This window comes from Pipistrellus hanaki, assembly GCF_964339955.1.
Source record: "Pipistrellus hanaki genome assembly, chromosome: 5".
Lineage (NCBI taxonomy): Eukaryota > Metazoa > Chordata > Mammalia > Chiroptera > Vespertilionidae > Pipistrellus > Pipistrellus hanaki.
This window is the reverse complement of record NC_140507.1, coordinates 32,445,336-32,467,382: the sequence shown is the minus strand read 5'-3', so window position 1 is coordinate 32,467,382 and position 22,047 is coordinate 32,445,336. Positions and strand designations below refer to the sequence as shown.

The 22,047-nt window shown below is 36.6% G+C and overlaps 1 protein-coding gene across 5 annotated transcripts in view; it reads right to left on the bottom strand.

Annotated features, from left to right (window-relative positions):
- RAPGEF6 (Rap guanine nucleotide exchange factor 6) overlaps positions 1-22,047 on the bottom strand; it is a 156,960-nt gene that overhangs the window by 109,122 nt on the left and 25,791 nt on the right. For all 5 annotated transcript variants that reach the window (XM_084886552.1, XM_084886553.1, XM_084886548.1 and 2 more), the window contains exons 5-6: positions 17,210-17,279; positions 2,105-2,248 (exon numbers count right to left, since the gene is read on the bottom strand). In XM_084886552.1, coding sequence (XP_084742678.1) covers positions 2,105-2,248; positions 17,210-17,279 — 214 coding nt within the window. The remainder of the gene's footprint in view (positions 1-2,104; positions 2,249-17,209; positions 17,280-22,047) is intronic.

Here is a 22,047-nt window from a genome sequence, read left to right as displayed (position 1 = left end):
TCTTATAATAAAAATAAACTAACAAAGTGGAGATAGACTCACGGATACAGAGAACAGACTGACAATGTTCAGAGAGGAAGGGGTTGGGGGCTAGGTGAGAAGGATGAAGGAATTAAACAAAGAAAAAAAAAAAGAAAGACTAGTGGACACATAGACACAGACAATAGTATGATAACTGCCAGAGGAAAGGGGATGTTGGGGGAGATAGAAGGCAAAGGAGGGAAAAATGGTGATGGAAACTCGACTCGGGGTGATAAATAATACAATATACAGATGATGTATCATAGAACTGTATACCTGAAGCCTGTATAATTTTATTAACCAACCAGAGCCCTGGTGCTCGAAATTCGTGCACTTATGTGTGTGTGTGGTCCCTCAGCCTGGCCTGCGCCCTCTTGTAGTCCGGGAGCTGTTGGAGGATGTCCAACTGATGCTCAGGCTTGCTCTGCGTGGGGAGTGAGCCTAAGTCATCAGTCGGACATCCTTAGTGCTGTGTGGAGGCAGGAGAGGCTCCTGCCACCACCGCTGCACTCGCTAGCCATGAGCCCGGCTTCTGGCTGAGTGGCACTCCCCCTGTGGGAGTGCACTGACCACCAAGGGGCAGCTCCTGCGTTGAGCATGTGCCCCCTGGTGGTCAGTGCGCCTCATAGTGACCAGTCATTCTGCTGTTTGGTCAATTTGCATGTTAGCCTTTTATTATATAGGATGCCACCCCAATAAATTCAATTAAAAAACACCCATCATACACTCTAACTCATGCAAGGAGAACAAAATAGCATAAATTAGAAATACTTCAATTTAGCAATCCTAGTCCTTGAGATTTTTTCTAAAGAAACCAAGATATGGACAAATATAACCACATACATTTAGTAACTTATTTTTCTAAAAGTATAGAAAAACTAGAGAAATTTAAATGACCTAATATCGGTACTGAATAAATAAATTATGGCAATTATTATAATGGAGCACCATGACATTATTAAGAAAATGGTTACATAAATGGATTGTGAGACTAGTAAAGTTTTAATTTAGACACCTTTAAAACTGACACATATTACTTGTGCAGGAAGGCAAAACTTAAAGTGTTGGCTTAAATGAATTAGTGATGGAGAAATTTATTATAAAAAAATAAATTATTAAATAAGAAGAGTAGAAACTGAATTTTGTATGGTCTGAACGCAGTAAAAAATTTTTGGTACTATATCATGTTACTGTTTGTTGTCAGAAGTAGAATGTACTGGATCAGTAAAATTAGGCAAATGCAACTAAATCCTTAGAGCTGCCTTAAAGTTAACACTTATTCCAGTAAATTAACTTCCTCTATAAATAATCCTTTGTTCCTAACATTAAATAAGTAAATTTCTATTTCTCATATCCAAAAGAACTAAACATACCCTCAGGAATTTTGCTGTGATCAATCTCTAGACTGTTTTTATATTTTGGGGGATCATGAGTCTTTTGAAAACTGATAAAATAAACCTGGATTTATTCTTTAAATTATCCTTACTTCTTGATTCAACTACTTTTCCATCTAAAAGGGAAGTTATCTACAGTTACAAAAACTAAAGATTTCTGAAGAAACAGCTTATGTTCCTTCTGCTGTTACACAAATTAGTATTTCATCTACTTTTTCAATATTTGCATGTGAAATATACCTTTAACACCACTTGAATATGTTTCTGCAATAACACATATTAAGTATATCTGTCTCACACATCAGGGCAGAATTTACTTTTTTTCTTTCTTTTGAATGCCTTATAGCATCATCAATGAGTCTATTGCCTGAGTTTCCAGGACTCTATATTCCATTCAGGCAATAAAAATACAGGAAAATCCACAAATATGTCCAAAAAATACAGTAAGATTGTTTTTTACATTATTTAAATGGAGAATAAAAACTAAAGCAAAAACAAAACTCTCACTGGTAGAGTATTTCTACCCAACTCAACAGAGCAGAAGTATTTTAAAAATTACAGATATATTCACCATCCCCAAACTTTAATTGTAGAGCCCAAAGTGTTGATATTACCAAAATATATATAAATTAAAAATACCGTATATGAAAATTAAGGAAGAGCCACAAAATATTCTTAAATATACTCACAGAAAGATAACTGTTAATGTCCACATCATCAGTAATGGTTTGGCGCTCTCCTTTATAGTTGATTTTCCGAAACCTTCGTCGCGACTGCCTGGCAGGAATTTCTCTTTGGAGTATATTATCTTCATTATCTTTTGAATTCTCTACCTGAAACACATGTTCACATTCTTGATTAAACATCCAATTTTTCCATATTACTGACAGTCTATGGAGTTTTAACAAGCTCATAAGGAGGCTTCATTCACTTCTTGTAAGAAACTGCCTCAAGAAAATTGTCTGTATAATGCTCATGAGATCAAAAAAGATTAAAGGTGACATCATTATAAATACCTGGAGACCACAGTTTCCTTCCAGGAAATAGTCTCTCTTGCTCACACAAACATACTCTAAGCAAAGTCATTTACCAGAAATGAAGACTGTTAACTACACCTACACATTCAATAATTATAACTTCTTTGCTAGACTAATTACAAGCTACCTGATCATATACATATTTTATTTAGTGAACAATCAAAAATTTTATTTCAGTGAACTTATAAACACTAATGTATTAGTGTTTGGTGTCCTTATTAATGTATGACAATAGCCAAGAGTGAGGCTGGCATCTTTTAAGGAAGAAGGAAAAATTAATATGTATCGAAGGCATAAAATGGTCTGGTGTGCCTATACATTAAACTATTTAGTTCACACAACAGCCCTGTAAGTAAATATTGCTATCTCTAATTTATAGATGAACAAAGTAAAACCCAAAGAGATTAGTGACTTTCCAGTCTCAGAACAGTAATACTTACTAAAAGTGAATTGGAATATAGGCATATCTCTATAAATTATGCTACAGACTCAAGACCACACTGCCTGTCTAATCACAGACTAAACCATACTTATTAAAACTTACTTTTACAAATAACATGTCCTAAAGCATACTTTATGTTTAGCTTCACATCCAATAACCAACATTTTCCGTTTCCACCTTTCCAACTACTTTTCCTACAATGTTGTACCTTTTGCTAATATAAAAAACTCTCAGTCACCCAAGTATGAAATTTCATCAACATTTCCAATTTTTATCTTCAGTTGTTTCTTAGAACTTGTCAATTCTTTTTATAAATCACTCTCACAATATGCTTTCTTTTAAGGAAGAAGGACTTGCCCTAACTGGTTTGGCTCAGTGAATAGAGCGTCGGCCTGTGGACTGAAGGGTCCCAGGTTTGATTCCAGTCAAGGGCATGTACATCCCCAGTAGGGGTTGTGCAGGAGACAGCTGATCGATGTTTCTCTCTCATCAATGTTTCTAACTCTCTATCCCTCTCCCTTCTTCTCTGTAAAAAATCAATAAAATATATATATTTTAAAAAAGGACAGTTATGCCGAAACCGGTTTGGCTCAGTGGATAGAGCATCGGTCTGCGGACTAAAAGGTCCCAGGTTCGAATCCGGTCAAGGGCATGTACTTGGTTGCAGGCACATCCCCAGTAGGGGGTGTGCAGGAGGCAGCTGATCGATGATTCTCTCTCATCGATGTTTCTAACTCTCTGTCCCTCTCTCTTCCTCTCTGTAAAAAAATCAATAAAATATATTAAAAAAGGACAGTTACTATAGTAGGCAGTTAGACAGACATGAGCAAACAAAGGACCATAGGCCAGGCATAGAAGGCCATCAGGGTGAAAAGCCCTGGATGCCTAACACGGGACAAAATTAGGAAAACAAGGATCTTGCCCCCAAGATAAGTTTTCCTCCCCTAGCATACTGCTGGCCATGCAGTTTAACTCCCCTGACCCTCTACTCCCTGGCTTGTTGCTAGTGATGTGGTAACCTCTTTCTTAGAGAAGGAACAAGGGGCCAAAGAGTAGCCTCCTGGAACTCCCAGGTGGCCCCTTGCATGGCCACTCCCTTAAAACACTGACTCCTAGGCATAACTTCTACCCTGTTTCCCCGAAAATAAGACAGTGTCTTATATTAATTTTTTCTCCCAAAGTTGCGCTAGGTCTTATTTTCAGGGGATGTCTTAACTTTCCATGCGCTAGGTCTTATTTTCGGAGGATGTCTTATTTTCGGGGAAACATGGTAGACTTCAGTTGTGTTTCAGCTTCAAGCTCAGAAAAGCAGCAAAACAAGACAAGCCATGCTATGGCTGAGTCAGGACCAATTGCACTAACTAATGACCTCTTGACCTGTCACCAACCAATCAGTAGAGACCACAACCCTGAAAGAACACAACTGGAAAGCTGATGAATATTCTGTTAAGATCATCACTTGCGACCTACTCTAATCTCCATCCTTAAAAGCCCTCAGGACTGAGGACCCAGCATTCTTTCCCTCAGAGACACACCCGCACCTTTCCAGTCCTCTCCACTGCCTCCCAGGTCCTGTGTCTCCTAAACTCTAAGGGCCCTTTCTTTTGTCTTTGTAACTTGTTTCCTGAGCCCATTCCTTCTACAGCTCATTTATTGTACCTCTGTGTCTTGGTAAATAAACTTTCATAGTTTTAGTCTTGGCTCTGAATTACTATTTTAGCCAAAACTCATGTATTGAAGTTGCTGAAGCAAGGGCCAGTCTGACTCTATTCTCATTGCCAACATTTTTACTACTACTTATTCTAGTCTTAATCACTTCAGTCTTGAAATATAGTAATAGGTGATCCTGCTGCTTCTGGCATGTTCCTTTCTAATTCCATCTGGCACGGTCAGATAAATTACCTAGATAAATCATTATGTCAAGTCTCCTATTCAAAATGCTACAATGGACCTCCCTAAGGTCACCAAATAAAATTTAAACTATTATATTGGGTAGTCGAAGCTACATACACTCCATTCCCAAAATGTTTTTTATCACTCTATCTTAGGTGTGTAAGCCTGGAAAAAAACACTCTCTTAGCTCCTCCCCACCAAAAACACACACACACAAAAATAAAAAACAAAACCTCACAGAAAAGCTCTAATGAGCTTTTATCTAAAATTTCCTGATGATTTCTCAGAAAGAACTGATGTCTAAGCTGCTGTGTTTTAGTATGAGAGTTCAAGAGTAAGTGGCCAAGTCAATGCAACTATTCATGGTCCTCATAGATAAGTAACATATTCTGCTAAGTAACTATTTCATCAATTTGTATTATCCTACACATTCTATCTTCACATGCTGAAACACTACCAATCACTTAAGACACACCATCCATATCACCAGAGACATTCCTTTCCTCAGACTATTATGACTCATTTATTGAATGCACACATATGCTGACACCCACTGGCACCAGGTCAGCCGAGGCAGGTGCGATGTGATTGGTCGGGGGTCTGGCCATTGCCCCATGATCACCCTGCAGAGGGCAGCCCAGGCCACTCAGCATCAGCGCTGTGGCAGGTGGGCGATCTATCATAGAGCCCCGGCTGGGTGGGCAGGGCCCACCTCTCTGGGGCTATCAATTTCGGGGCTCCCGGACTATGAGAGGGCACAGGCTGAGCTGAGGGGAACCCCTCCTCCAAGTGTATGAATTTCATGCACCAGGCCTATAATACACACACACACACACACACACACACACACACAGCAGAATCATACTTGCAAGCACTTCAATGTATTGGAAGTATCAGAAAATATAAAGCTATATTTGAAAAACACTTTCAAAGATAAACTTGAAAATGAGCCAGAGATTATAAATAACAAAGCAGTTGATAATTGACCAGGCCAAAAAAAAAAATTCTTCCCTAAGTATCTGTCCTCTCTCCTCACTGCCAGGCTAACAAGCAGTGAGTAACAAGAGGGACAAGAATATCCTGCCCGAAACAAAAACAGTCTGCAGCACAGTCAGAAAGAGATGAATGTAAGAAATCATAGGAGATATAGAGGTTGAGCTGAAAAGATTAAACATGTATGCAAACAAATTTCAAGAAGATGTTAAAGAAAGAGGAATGAGACATATCAAGAAAGAAAATGACTTTTTCTATTTTTAAAAAACACACAAAAACCCAAAGTAGCCCAATAAATCCAATGCAGGATAGTTAGAAATTACAACTATAAATTCACACAATAAAAGTAAACACAAGACTTTAAATGAGGCCAGAGGAAAAATACAGATCAGCTGTAAAGGAAGGGTAATTAGAATAATCACTGGCATCTCAAAAAACAATGGATACCAGTAAATAGAATATATTGAGTGTGCTGAAGACAAAAAAGATTCTTCTCCTAAAATTGCTTTCATAGCAAAATCAACTTTAAGAAGGATGCAAAGTAAAGCAATTTTCAGGCAAAAAACAAACAAACAAAAAAAACACCCAGCTGAGATGTTTGCCAACAAAACACCTTTATAAAGAAAAATTTAAAGGGGATACCTCAGACGTAACACATGTGCACATAAGTAATGTTTCAAATGAAAAAACTCTAAGTATGATACATTATCAAATATTTGTATAAGTATTTTATACAAATAATGATTGCATAAAACAATACAATAAGGAAAAATTATGGCACAACTAAAATACTGGATAATTGCAATTACATTTGGATATAGTCACAGCATTAAACGTCTATAAGTTCACAACTTACTACCTTTGGTTATTTTTAGGAAGGCATATAAAAATAGCTCGAGCTTGGCCAGTGTCACTCACTGGCTGAGCATGGACCTATGAACCAGGAGGTCATGATTTAATTTGTGGTCAGGGCACATGCCTAGGTTTGGGCTCTATCCCCAGTGACGTCATGTGGGATGCAGCAGATCAATGATTTTCTCTCATCATTGATGTTTCTCTCTCTCCCTCCCTCTCCCTTCATTTCTAAAATCTATAAAAATATATTTAAAAACAAAGAAAACAAAACAAAAAAATGAGTAAAAAGAGCTAGAAGTAGCATAAAAAAATAGACCAAACACAATGGCAGGATAGGTACTTACTATAAGAGAAAACAAACATAAGAGGAAAAAAACCACGAGCACATATGAGGTAAAGTTAATCCAGCCTGTCAACAATCACAATGAAGGTACAGGGAAGTTGTTCCAGGTTAAAAAACAATGACACAAAACCAATCTTACACCAAAATGCAGAAAAAAAGGGCAACAGTCTCCAAGTATTAAAGCTCACAGCATCCTGATACAAAATTATAACAAAAGAGAACTAGAAATTAAAAGCATAGGCTAACATCTTTCAATAAGAAATAATAAGTGCAAGAATCCTAGACTCTATGATCAAATTGGGCCCAGAAATGCAGAAAAAAAGATAAATAGCTCAAGTCAAGCTTTTACTGGGAATGCAAAGGTAGTTAATATTAGAAAATCTGTTAATATATCAATAAATTATATTAAAAGACAAAGGAGGAAAAAGGCATAGATCAATGTAACAAATACAGTAAAAGTTTCTGATAAACTTTTAGCAACATTTTTTGACACTCAAGATACCTTTTGATGGACTTTATGAACTTTTGACAGAATCCCAAGTTTTTGTACTTCTCTGCTTTCTGACACAAGAAATCCCAGTCAAATAATTATCTACTCCACATGTGATGTTATCCATTATTTCATGAAGGGTTATATCCTGGTTATAAATGGAGTAATGGTATTTACATACCATAATCTGGGTTCTTTAACCTCTAGGAATAGTTAAAACTACTTGGTGGGCACTCCTTCCAAGCTTTTAAAATGAAAAGCCCAGAGGATAACATTTTTTCATAAAGTAAAACAACTTAGAAAATATATATTTTTAAAAGTCTTATGTTGATACTGACAATTCAAATTTTGAACTAGAATTGTTACTTAATATATGTGATTTGGTATTAACTCTAATGTTAGAAAAAAAAGTTGACTCCTAATGACAATAACGCATTTTCCTTATAATAGGTAGATGAAGTATATTTATATTTACTGGTATGATAAATATTTATCTCAAATTTATAACATTTTATAATTATGTGTATTTGGCTATATTTATTTCTCTCTGAAATGTATGTTCCTTGCTTTCAAATTAAAAGGTTTTTTTTTTGGTACTTAGGAAGACCTACATTTTTTTTTATACTATAACCTTTTTCTGTTTTATCGATCGGTTGATTTTAGAGGGGGAGAAGGAAACGGAGAGGGAGGGGGAAAAAGAGAGAGAGAAAAATGCATTTGTTGGTCCACTTATTTATGCATTCATTGTTTGATTTTTGTATGTGCCTGGCCAGAGATCAAACTCACAACCTTGGCATATCAGACCAACGCTCTAATCAACTGAGCTACCCAGCCAGGGTTTGCAATTTTTTTATATTGAGATATAATTCACACACCATAAAATTCAACCTTTTGAAGTGTACAATTCAGTGGCTTTTTAATGTACTTACAGAACTGTACAACTAATATCCAGAACAGTTTCACCATCCCCCAACAAAAAAATCTCATATCCATTAGCATTTACTTTTTGTCCCTAGGAATTTCCCTATTCCAGGTATTTCATAAAAATGGGATCATACCATATGTGGCTTTTTGTCTTTGGCTTATTTAGAATGTCTTCAAAGTTCATAATGAAATATATATCAATACTTGATTCCTTTTTATTGCAAAACAATTTCCCATTATACGGACATATTAGAGGCCTGGTGCAGAAAATTAGTGCAAGGAGCTTGGCAGTTGCAGCCCCAGTTGCCTCAGGCCCCATGGCCCCGCCCACTGGTTGTTTTAAAAGGTTGTGTGGAAGGTTGCTCTGGAAGGTCATTCTGCTGTCTGGTCTAATTAGCCTATTAGCTCTTTATTATATAGGACCAGAGGCCCGGTGCACGAAAATTCGTGCATTCGGGGTGGGGGTCTCTCAGCTCAGCCTGCACTCTCTTGCAGTCTGGGAGCCCTCAGGGGATGTCCACCTACTGCCTTGGGCCTGCTCCCCAGGGGATCAGGCCTAAGCTGGCTGACAGACATCTCTCTGGCAGCCCGGGAGCCCTCGGACATCCTTAGCACTGCCAAGGAAGTGGGAGAGACTCCTGTCATGGCCGCTGAGCTTGCAGCTGTCAGCCCAGCTTGTAGCTGAGCACACTGACCACCAGGGGGCAGCTCCTGCATTGTGTCTGCCCCCTGGTGGTCAGTTCCCATCATAGCAACCTGTTATTCCACCATTAGGGTCAATTTGCATATTATCCCTTTATTATATAGGAAGATAACATTTTGTTTATTCATTTATCAAGTTGATGGGCATTGGTTTGTTTCTTTTAGTTATTATGAATAATGTTATGAACAGTAGTGAACAAGAGTTTATGTTTTAAGTTTTCAATTCCCTTGAGTATATACTTAACAAGTGAAACTGAGGGGTCACCTGGCAACTATATTTTAACTGTTTGAAAAACTATCAGATTGTTTTTCAAAGTAGTCTCACCATTTTATATTTCTCCCAGCAATGTATAAGAGCTTACATTTCTCTATACCGGATTCTCAACATTTTTCATATCATGGCACACATAAACTAATTACTAAAATTCTGTAGTACATTAAAAATATATAGTTTTTGCCAATCTGACAAAAAATAGGTCTAATTTTTATTTACATAACTAGTGGCCCAGTGCACAAATTCATACATTGGTAGGGTCTAGCCAGCTGGGGAAAGGGCTGCAGGCGGTTGGCAGCCCTGCCCCCTGGTCAAACCAGTTGAGGGGACAATTTGCATATTAGCCTTTTATTGTATAGGATAATAAAAACGATTGCTCCTATCCTTTTGGCTCCAAAGTGACTTTTTAAAAACAGCAGGTGCCTATACTTGTATATAAGAATTTCTGGTACTAACAATTAACCAATCATACAGAACCTTATTATATGACATGACCAATAAGATGTAACTCTAATATATAACCTATATATTTATGGTTCAACACAGCACTGGAGTTAGCTCTTGTAAATTTTTTTTCTTTTTTACAATCTAAGGGAAAAGAAGTTAGTGCCTTTCACTAAATAAGTCAGGTACTGCATATTTTATAAATTTTTGTGGCACACTGGTTGAAAAAAATCACTGCTCTGTACCATTGCCAATGCCGGTTATTGTCTGCCTGTTTTCTTATTACCTTTTACCATCTGTTGGGAAAGAGTCTTTCTTCTACTTCTACAATATTTTGCTAAGTGTGCCAAAAATATTAAATCCTAACTGCTATTCACTTAAATATTTTTCAGAGTTGTGTTGCAGCAAGAAATCCTGAAGGATAAGTACTGTTTCTGGCTGAATTAAGAGAAGGCTTGTCTACTGTAACACCAGTACATTCCCCAAGCTCAGTGTTTCTTAGCTGCAATGCAAACCTATTAAGTGTTTGGCATCCATGTGACCATCTAGCATTAACTCCATGAGACTTGGGGAACAAAGGGAACCTACAGAAATAAGTCAATCATTATTCTGTTTGTTACATCATGAGTCATAAAGTCTTTTGTTTCTGGCCCAAGTGTTTTGAGCCAGAAACCCATCTATATATATAAATAAATGGCTAATATGCTGTGTTCCTCCCACTGTCTGACCGGATGCTATAATGCACACTGACCACCAGAGGGCAGATGCTCAACACAGGAGCTGCCAAGCTGCAGTGACTTAGCAGTCGCGGTTCTCCGGTGATGCACCCTGAAACCAGAGTGGAGGAAGCCCGATTCCTCGTGGGGCTATGCGATTCCACCTTCAGCTGTGGGATATGATGAAGCTGGGGCACTGTCCGCCCCGAATCTGGTTTACTGCACACTTGCGTTTGCATTCCACATCCTGTGCGACAGCAATTTTGCAGAGTGTCCCCTCACACTCTGAGACCCCTTGGGGGATGTTGGAGAGCTGGTTTTGTCCCAATCTCCACAGGCCAGGCTGAGGGACCCCATTCACTCCGCAGAGGCTGGGGAGAGACCACGGGAGGTTGACTCCAGAGTAAGTTTGGCCCATCTCATCCAGTTTTGCCCCACTTTTTAATTTCTAATTAAATTTCTAATTAATTTCCTTTTAATGTGCATGAACCCGTGCACCGGGTCACTAGTGAAATGATAGCTTGTAAATACAGGAAAATCAAATCCCAGACCTGATATTCTCTAACTTAGCAGCTTTTCCTGGCGTTTTAACTCTTTCATCCGTTGTTTATGCAATGCACAAAATAATCAATGAACATTCCTTTTTCCTATTTCACTACTTTTCCTCCTTTTTCCAGTTGTCTTATTTCTACTTTATCACAACATGTAACATATGTTCAATAGTCTTTCCCTCACATCCCTCCCTATCTTATTTTTAGTCATAGCAAATTTCTATATTTTAAATGCTCATCATCACTTTTTTTGCTGAGGTTTTCCCATTTATTTCTTAGTTGGATAAAACATCCTCTAGTAGATTCCTTAAAAGTAGTTCTGCATTATTCCTCAAGTTCTTATATGCTGAAAGCTACTTTTCCATAACCTACTTATCTAAAAAGCTGTGGCTGGATACAAAATCATTGGGTCACATTTTGTTTTTGTTATTTTTTAAATGCCCCTCCACTGTTGCCTATTTTTGGTTACCTTAGTGGATTTTAAAAATGTCTAAACTAGTGTAATTCTTTTGTCTTCGGGAGTTATATAACATTTGGCCTAGAAATAATGAGGATTTTTTTATCTTTGAAATTTAATAGTTTGAATTTCCACTATTTTCTTTAGTACTTGATTTTTTTCCAGCTTTGCAATATAACTGACAGATGTATAATATTGTATAAGTTTAAGATGATGTGATTTGACACTTTTATATATGCAAAACAATTACCAGACAACACTTAGCTAACACGTCAATCATGACACATAATTGCCATTTCATTTATGTGAGAATGTTTAAAATTCCTCTCAGTATCTTTCAAGAATATAATACAGTGTATCTAACACTTTTTTACTTCATTCTTTGTATAATTTTATTCATTTGGTTCTTTCCCTTCCTTTCTTTCAATGTACCTTATTACTAGTAAATTTTCATTTGAATAGACTCTACCTGGGGCACCTTGTAAGTTATTTGTTTCAAATACAATTTTTTCTTTGTATTCTATTTCTTTATTAAGTTCATACTCCTTTTACTCCATATTCTTTTGCCCACTTTCTTTGCTTGGTTTTAAAATTTGATTTTACATGGTTTTTTAATATCCTCAAATGCTTGATTGAATATATGTTGTTCTGTCTGGAGTGTCATCAGTTTTCATGTTTGTGGTTATTTTTCTGGGGTGGGGAGGAATTTCTCACCGTTGATATGTAATTAATATCATCTTATATTTTTGTAACAGCTACATATGGATTTATTAATTTTCTCTTTTTACCTTTTTATGGTACTAGGATGTTTTTATAAGATTCCTAGTTTAAAAGGTTCCCTCCTTTGTTGAATATTTTGAAGTCCAGAAATTTTAGGATGCATTTTTCCTTTGGTTTTGCTGGTGGGAGGGGTAAAGACCTTGATTTTGTGTTCACTTTGTCTTGCAGAAACCTAAAACTTCCCCATTTACTTTTCTTCTTCAGCATTTCAATGCCAAAGAAAACTTGTTTCTTTTTATCTTCTGTCCTAACCCTGAGTTTATGCACTTAGAATACTTCTGCAAATTACTCATAATTTAAAAAAACTTCCATACACATGTACACATACATTTAATTTAAAACTTAATGAGATGGTCAGTCTTTTTGGCAGTGCAGGTCAACTTGACATCCATTTGCTAGCTTCCATCTTCTGTTTTCTGCAGTTCTGCTTAGTCAGCCTTTGCTCATCACAGAGCCTTATTGAGAGATAGGAGTAAGATGGGAGTGTGAGAGATCACATGCTAGGGATTAGTGGTTTCACTTTTATTTACAATTATTTTCAAATTTGGGCATTCTCTGTTTTCAATTTATGCTAAAGCAGTGTGTATAGATTTTTTTTTTACTCTTCTTATACAGTTGTTTTAGGAGGAAATATTGAAAGAGAGGTAGTTAAGTTGTTACTATTTTCTCTGATTACCTAGTAAAGTCAGATTTAAAAGTTAAAATAATGAACTAATAAACTTCTATAAAGCAATGCCAGTTAAAAGATCAATGATATTGTCATGGGGAAGGTCTTTCTAATAAGCATGACTGCAAACCAAAAAGTCGTAACATAAAAGGATAAAAAAAGAACAAAATAAATAAATAAATGACAAAAATTCATGTTAGATATAAAGTTAACAAATGATAAATTTATAAATAAAAAGGCTCATTAACTTACTAATGTAAAGCTTATAATGTAATGAACAAATAAATAATCCAAGTAGAAAAATGGGCCAGAGATATAAGAAAAAACAAGTCCCCAAATAAGTATATGAGAATATGCATAAGTTAAAGCAAGGAGATTTCCATATAATGTGCTAGATTAAGATGACTAATATTTCAGATAACCAGGAGGGTGTTTATCACAGGTACCAGTATTCCCAATTACCTGTGGAATTATTCAAATTCGTATAAATATATAGTACATAATAAAATCATGACAGTACTTATCAAAATAGTACACATATACTTACAAACATATTTACACTCAGACCAAGCATTTTTATGAGTTCTAAATAATTTCACAGATGTACACAAAGATTTGTACTGATTCAAAATGTTCAATACATTTTTCAAAATATATTAAAATAGTGAATAACTGAAGAAAAACAACAAGATTCATCAATATGATAAAATGACAAATCCTTCAGAAATCTCAAAAATCTTGAAATTATTTTGGATTCTTTTCTTCTATAACACATAAAGCATTTTAAACCATGCTGATCATCAATAAAATGTGGACTTGGAATTAAAAATCACCAATCATAAATATATATACACGTATACATAATGTGATTTTTTGGTGATTTTAAAAATTTTATGTGTATATCTGCATTTTCCCCCCTAAAACATTTGAGTATAAATTGAATAGAGTGCTTCTTGATCCCAAACATGTCAACATATATTTCCAAAGAACAAAGATTTTGTCTTACAAAACCTCAGTACAATTATCAAAATCAGGAAATATGACTTAATAATCTAAGATCAACTGTACCAACACTTAACCTATGCCCTGCCTTCCTTTCAATATTTAGTATAAAATCAAGCGTTGCATTTAATAGTGTCTCTTTTCTCCTTTAATCTGGAACTGTTTCTTCATCTGTTTCTTGACATCGGGATAGTTTAAGAGTATAGACCAGTCAATTTATAGAATGTCTTCAATTTGATATGTCTGATATTTCCTAATAATTAGATCCAGGTATGCATTTCTGGCAGGAATATATCAGATAATGATTTTAGTCCTCAGTGAATCATATGAATCAGGAGTGGTATGATATCAGTTTGTATTTATGTTGATAGTGGTGGGGATGATTTTTGTTACAATGGTATCCTTTTCGTTTCCCCATCAAAAACCTGATAATTTTTCCCTTTATAAGTAGTCTGTGGGGAGATAACTCTGAGACTATGTAAATGTTCTGTTTCTAATAAACATGAGCCACAAGTTTTACCACTCATTGATGATTTTCTAACTTAATCTTTTGTTCCATATTTATTAGTTATCTTTGGACTATTATGAAAACCTTTCCTTTTTCCCTCTTTCCTTCCTTCCTCCCTTCCTCCCTTTCTCCCTCTCTCTCTCCTTTTCCTTCCTTATCAGTAGAACTTACAAATTCCAGTATTATACATGAAGGTACTATCAATTACTATGATTTTTTAATTTGTATTACACCAAATTGTCCCAGATTTGGTCAATGTAAGTCACTTATATCTTCAATCTGGATGCTCTATCCTTTTGCCTGGCCCCTCTAATTTTTGGAATAGTTCCTTACTTTATAGGGTGTGTGATGAGAATACTTTGTATTTTAATATAGAGGAAGGTTATAAGGAATATGCATTTTTTAAATCTAAACAAAGCATACATTTAAAATATATAAAGATGTGTATATAAAGACTATAGCTAATAGTGCTTTCTACAATGTTATGGACAAGCAAGTCTTCCAATGGCATTTGTTTCCATTGAGAGAGTGGAAAGGAGGGAGGGAGGAAAAGAGGGAGGGAAGTAGGAGGGAGAGAGAAATGTCGATGTGAGAGAGACACACCTATTGTTTGCCTTCCTCACATGTCCTAACTAGGGCCGGGGATCAAACCTGCAACCTAGTTATGTGCCCTTCACCAGAAATTGAACCCGAGACCCTTTGATGCATGGGCCAATGCTCTAACCTCTGAAGCACCAACCAGGGCTGAACAAGCTATTCTTACACTGCCTTATGTATAAGTAAATATATTGAAAAACAAGTTTCTCACTGATAGAGAAGATATGAATAAGGAAAAAACAAAATAAACTCTGGGTTTTAAACAGATATACAGATTAGAAAACAAATACAGACATGTGTATACACATATATGTAGTGTATACATACACTCAGACATTTTCTAGCTCTCTTCCCTGAGAGGCCTAATAGCAATTAGTCACATAGAGCAATGACAACAACTGGCAGTCAGATCTCAGTTTCTCTCCTTAGAGAAAAGGCTAACTCCAAGTTTGGGGTGGAGAAAGTAAAAGTTTTCCCTTTAATTTCAAAAGAAAACTAATTTAATAATTACACTGAAATGGTTAAGTTTGATAATTTTATGTTAATTGTATTGTATCACAATAAAACAATGTAAATACTAATAAAAGCACTACTCTTTCCCCATAAAGTATGGAAGGGAAAAGGGGGGGGAGGGGTAACATCAACTGATAAATAAGAATACCAGAAGTGCCTGAGGTAGTTTTCTTGCCACGTTCCTCAATATATTTATTTTAAAAAGACAGTTCCGAGGCTGTAATAAGTATGCCATCTATAACAACACTTAAAGAAAATAAGCATAAAATACATAGTCTAAGCCTTGAACAAACTTAATTCAAGCACAATTCACTGAATACTTACTATGCAGGCAGTACTATACAAAATAAGACATATAATCTTTGCCTTTTAAGAGCTTAAAATCCTTTTGTTTTTATAAAATACTAGAGTCCCAAGGTATGAAATTCGTGCAAGGGGCTTGGCCCTGTTAGCCACAGCGGCTTGCCTGGGCCCTTCAGCCACAGCTTCACCTGGAAGGTCGTTCGGCTGTCCGATCTAATTAGCACATTACCCTTTTATTATTATACATAGGACACTGGCCCAGCCAGTGTGGCTCAGTGGTTGAGTGTCAACCTATGAACCAGGAGGTCATGGTTTGATTCCTGGTCAGGATACATGCCTGGGTTGTGGGCTCGATCCCCAGATAAAAGGCAACCAATCAATAATTTTCATCACTGATGTTTCTATCTCTTCTATCCTGAGATCGATCAATAAATAAATAAATAAATAAATAAATAAATAAAATATAGAACACTTAACTCTCGATAGTGTAGATGATGCAGTTTGGGGGAGAGAAAACAGAAACTACTTGAAGATGTCAATCTGACTATAGTCTTAGAAATCTGTTTAGTTTTTTTAGTGCCCTGGCATTCAAATGCTTCCTTAAGAATTCAACCTCACTTCTCAACAGTTTAAATCAAATCAAATGACATGATCATCTACATGAGATGCAAATAGGACAATGAGCCCATTCAGTATAAGCTATTTTCTAGTAAGGTCATCTCAGAACAAGGTAAAAGAGAGCTGTGTTCTGGATTTTTCAAATGCTTAAAAAAAAAGTCAGTGTTTTCTCAAGTTACATCAACTACCTAGCTTTCTTAGGAAAAAGTAAAGAATTATTCCTTAAGTACACTCTTAAAGTAAAATTATTAAGATCTAAACCATTTCTTACTTAAACAGAATTGTCTTTCATTTTTTTCTCTTTCCTGCAAGTTGAAGGCACAGAACATAGATATTCAATTATTATTAAGTACACTGAAGAGGAAAGAGAAAATACTTGAAACTTAAGGGTCACTTTTAAAAGCCTTTACGTATTTAAAATTTCTGGTAGAAGTGGTAAAAGAAATGACCAAATTTGGAACCTGTTATATAGAATTGTATCATATTTCAAATTCTCTCAAGGACCAAAAAAAAAAAAAAATTAGATAAAAATGTATCAAACTTGGTAAATGGTTCTGATGCTACTTAATAAAATATTTAAAAAATCATAGTAATGGAACCTCCTTGAGTATTTGAAAGCCTATTACATTTAAAGTTGAAACTAAAGCACATAAAAAACCAATTTAGCATTCTTTAAAGTTCTTACCACAATCATTTCTGAAGGCTCTAATACAAGACAATCACATCCTCTTTTTCCTCCAAACTGTTTACCAAAACTATAAAAACAGAAAAAACAATTTCTTTAGTAAGGGTTACAAATAAAATATATCAATATAGGAAAACAAACAAACCTCCCCCCTCCACTTGTTAACCAATAAATTCTGATCCTATCACTTTTATTAATAAGATTTTCTTAAAATCAAGAGATAACTGACCTCAATACATTTCAGTGTGAAAATTCTTTAAAAATTGCTGCCTTTAACTAGTCTCTAAAACTGATTATAGAAGACCCCTCCTTGCCTAATCTCAAATTTTAAACATTTATCAATATGTGCTGAATTAAAGTAAAAACACACCTAATACAGACTAAAGCCACAATTATGGAATATTTTATAAAAGTAAATTATTATTTTGGGAGCAGTTTTAAATAAAAGCTATAAACAACTTTAAAATATTCACATTAGACTATATAAAGAAATGTAGCAAGAAACAGAGGTGATTCATTTAAAAACAGTGTTGGAGCCACTGACTAGCTCTTTGGAAAAAACTAAAATTGGACTGGTTCTAAAAGAAACTATTTTTATATTTATCATCTGGGAGGACATTTCTAATGAAATAAAACAAGAAAGCATTTATATAGAAATAAATTTATGTTTTATTGTAATTTTAAAAAGTAAACTAAGTACTTTTAAAGGTAGGGAATAAAATACTTGATAATTATATGATACAAAAGGTAAACATATGATGCAGAGTGACTTATAAAATTACAAAAAGCAATCTAAAATATCACATATGTAAAAATTAAGTACCATGGCCAATTATACTATATGTATAATTTATTCTAAAAACCAAATATTTGAAAAAACTCCATTAATAATGCAAATAAAATATGAAATACTAAATAAATGTCATTTATAAAACACTGTCTAAAAGTAAATTGTTTTATTGTATAGTAGAGGCCCAGTGAACAAAATTCATGCACTCGGGGGGGGTGGGGGGGGAGGAGGGGAATGGGTGGGTGGTGGTAGTGTGTGTGTCCCTCAGCCCGGCCTGAGCCCTCTTGCAATCCAGGAGCCCTTGCATCCTTAGTGCTGCCACAAAGGCATGAGAAGCTCCGAGTTCCACCGCCACTGTACTCGCCAGCTGTGAACCCAGCTCAGGGCTTCTGGCTGAGCGGCACTGACCACCAGGGGCAGCTCATGAATTGAGTGTCTGCCCCTGGTGGTCAGTGTGTGTCATGGCAACTGGTTGTTCTGCCATTTGGTCGATTTGCATATTAGCCTTTTATTATATAGGATTAGCAACAATGAAATTATAAAAAAATCTTTTAATTCCATTTAAAATACAATAAGAACATACACTATCTAAGAGATAAATTTATCAAATACTAGAGGCCTGGTGCACGGAATCTATGTGTGTGTTTGTGGGGGGGGTTGTCCCTCAGCCCAGCCTGCACCCTCTCCAATCTAGGACATCCCTTTCACAATCTGGGACTGCTGGTTCATAATCAATCTGCCTGCCTGCCTTTCTGCCTGCCTGATTGCTCCTAACTGCTTCTGACTGCAGCCTGATTGCCTCTAACTGCTCTCCTGCTGGCCTGATTGATGCCTAACTGCTTTCCTGGCGGCCCAATCACCCCCAACTGCCCTCCCCTGCTGGCCCAATCACCCCAACTGCCCTCCCTTGCTGACCCAATGTTCCCCAACTGCCCACCTCTGCCAGCCATCTTGTGGTGGCCATCTTGTGATGACATTGGGGTAGCTATCTTGTGATGATGTGAGGGCATCATGCAAGGGCACGAAGGCCACCTAGGCTTCTACTACTATAGATGCACAAGACAGCTAAAAAACTACCAACTAAAAAACTACATAACACTGCAGAGAGAAATTAAAGATGACCCAAATAAAATGAGATACATCTTGTTTATAGGTTATTCTACGTATTAAATGCAATAAAAAGTTGCCTTAGGAAAATGACAAAACTCCAAAATTTACATAAAAATCTAAACCTAAAATAGCTGAAACTATTTTGGAAAAACAAGAACTGGAATATTTATATTATGAAATTTCAAGATATAATGTAAACCTAGAATACTTCAGATAGAATAGCATCGAATCAACTTATAGATCAATGAAAAAGGATAACAAAATCAGACCCACACATACATGTTCAATTAATTTTTGATAAAAGTATCAAGGCAATTCAATGGGGGGAAAGATAGTACTTTCTGTAAATACTGATGAAAAATCCAGATAGCAAAACAGAAAAAAAAAAAAAAGACCTTACTATAACACCATAAATAAATTACAAAAGATGACTTAAATAAAAAATGGAAATTATAAAATTCTCACAGCAATAAAATTTTTATACATGCCCTACCAGTGTTTCCCAAACTTTTGACATATGTGTACCCCTTCTATAAATTTTGTAACACTGAGTACCCCTCGTACTCACGAGAAGGTAGAATTAGGTGCAGCTAACCACGGAGCAGTGCATATCCCCACCAAACTCCGGTACAACACATACCCCCACCAAACTCTTCCCGTACCCCTGGGGGTACACGTACCACACTTTGGGAAACACTGCCGGGCCTACATGATAATTAGGAAGTTTCCTTCAGTAAATTTAGTAGGTTTAAAATATTTTATCATGAACAAGTTTTAAATTTGTCAAAATTTTTTGTTTACTATCCCTCTCTCCTCCTTTCCCCCCTGAAATTAATAAAAATATATATATATATATATATATATATATATATATATATATATATATAAATTACTGGATTTGGTTTCCTGTTTTTTTTTTTTTTTAAATAAATTTTTATTGTTCATATTATTACAAGTGTTCCTTTCCCCCCCCTTCCCACCCCACCCTCTGCCCTTTCCCCACTCCCCATTGTCCTCATCCATAGGTGCACAGTTTATGTTCAGTCTCTTCCCACATTCCCCTCTCCCCTTTTCCCCAAGAATCATTAGTTCACTCCCCTTCCATACCTCTGATTCTATTATATTCAACAGTTAATATTGTTCATCAGATTTTTTTTTTTTAATTTCCTTGGTTTTTAGATTCACTTGTTGATAGTTACGTATTTGTTGTTCATAATTTTTATCTTTATTTACTTTCTCTTCTGAAAGAACCCCCTTCAGCAATTCATATAATTCTGGTTTGGTGGTGATGAACTCCTTTAGCTTTTTTTTATTAGTGAAGCTCTTTATCTGACCTTCGATTCTGAGTGATAGCTTTGCTGGGTAGAGTATTTTTGGCTGTAGGTTCTTGCTATTCATCACCTTGAATATTTCTTGCCATTCCCGTCTGGCCTGCATGGTTTCTGTTGAGAAATCAGCTGACAATCGTATAGGTGCTCCTTTATAGGTAACCTCCTGCTTAGCTCTTGCTGCTTTTAATATTCTCTCTTTGTCCTTTGCTCTTGGAATCTTAATTATGATTTGTCTTGGTGTGGTCCTCTTTGGATTCCTCTTATTTGGAGTTCTGTGTGCTTCCTGGACTTGTAAGTCCAATTCTTTCACCAGGTGGGGGAAGTTTTCTGTCACTATTTCTTTCAGTATGTTTTCGATATCTTGCTCTCTCTCATCTTCTGGGACCCCCATGATTCTGATGTTGGATCGTTTGAAGTTGTCCCAGAGGTTTCTTACATTATCTTCAATTTTCTGGATTCTCTTGCCTTCTAGCTTCTGCAGAGGAGTGTCTTCTGGCTCTTTATGTTCCAAATCTTTGATTTGATTCTTGCGATCTTCTATTCTGTTTTTAGGACTCTGTATAATATTTTTTATTTCAGACAATGTATTCTTTATTTCTTGTTGATCCCTTTTCATATCCTCATAGGTCTCAATTATTTTATCGGCCTTTTCTAGGAAACTCTTGAAAAACCTTATAAGTGTGGTTTTGAACTCTATATCCAGTCGCTTTTTGTCCTCCATTTCTTTTGTTTGTGATCTATTTGGTTTAGGCATTTTCGCAGACAGCTTTTCTGATGGGGCGGAGTTTCAGGGTGGAGCCTACAGCTTTGGCTTCCGTCAGCCCCGCCCTATGCGACTCCTGAGACTCAGGGTCCTTCAGTACTTGTTGCAAGCGCCTCTGAGAGAAAGGTGCCCTCGATTTTCGCCTGCTACCAAACAGTGTAGGCTCTCCTGCAATGGGCCCGAAACTGGGGTTCAGTTCAGTTGGAAGTGGAGTTGGAGGTGGCGTTCAGAGCAGTCTGGAGCCCCAGTCTCCTTCCCGCCAGGGCAGTCCTAGGGCACAGCCGGCCGGCCCTTCTCTGCGCACAGTGTGCACGCCTCTGGGACCTCCTTTCACCACTTCCCCAGGTTCCGCCTTACAGCCCAGCTCCCTATGGATGAGCCTGGGTCCCCGGGGTCTGGCCTAGAACGGAGGTTCAGAGCAGTTGGGGGCCCAGCACAATCGGAGCTTTTCTCTGCTTCCCGCTAGGGAACGCCAGCCAGGCACTCGGCCTCCCTCCTCTCTGGCTCCGTCCTCTCCGCGCACCACGTGTCTCCGTACCTTAGGCTTTTACAGCTCCTCCGCGCTTCCTTCTGGTTTTCTCCTTGCTTCTCGTTGTAGAATTTCCAGTCAGTTGACTTTCCTGTAGTTCTGGGTGATGTCCATTTTATATTTTAGTTGTATTTTATTGAAATTGTTGCGTGCGGCTGCGGCTAGGTGCCTATCCGAGCAGCCATCTTGGATTCTCCTCGGTTTCCTGTTTTTTGTTAATGGTTTCTACATGTATGTTTACGAAAGATAATTTGTAGTTTTCATTCCTTGTGATGTTGTCTAGCATTGGTATTAGGGTAACACTGGCCCCCAAAA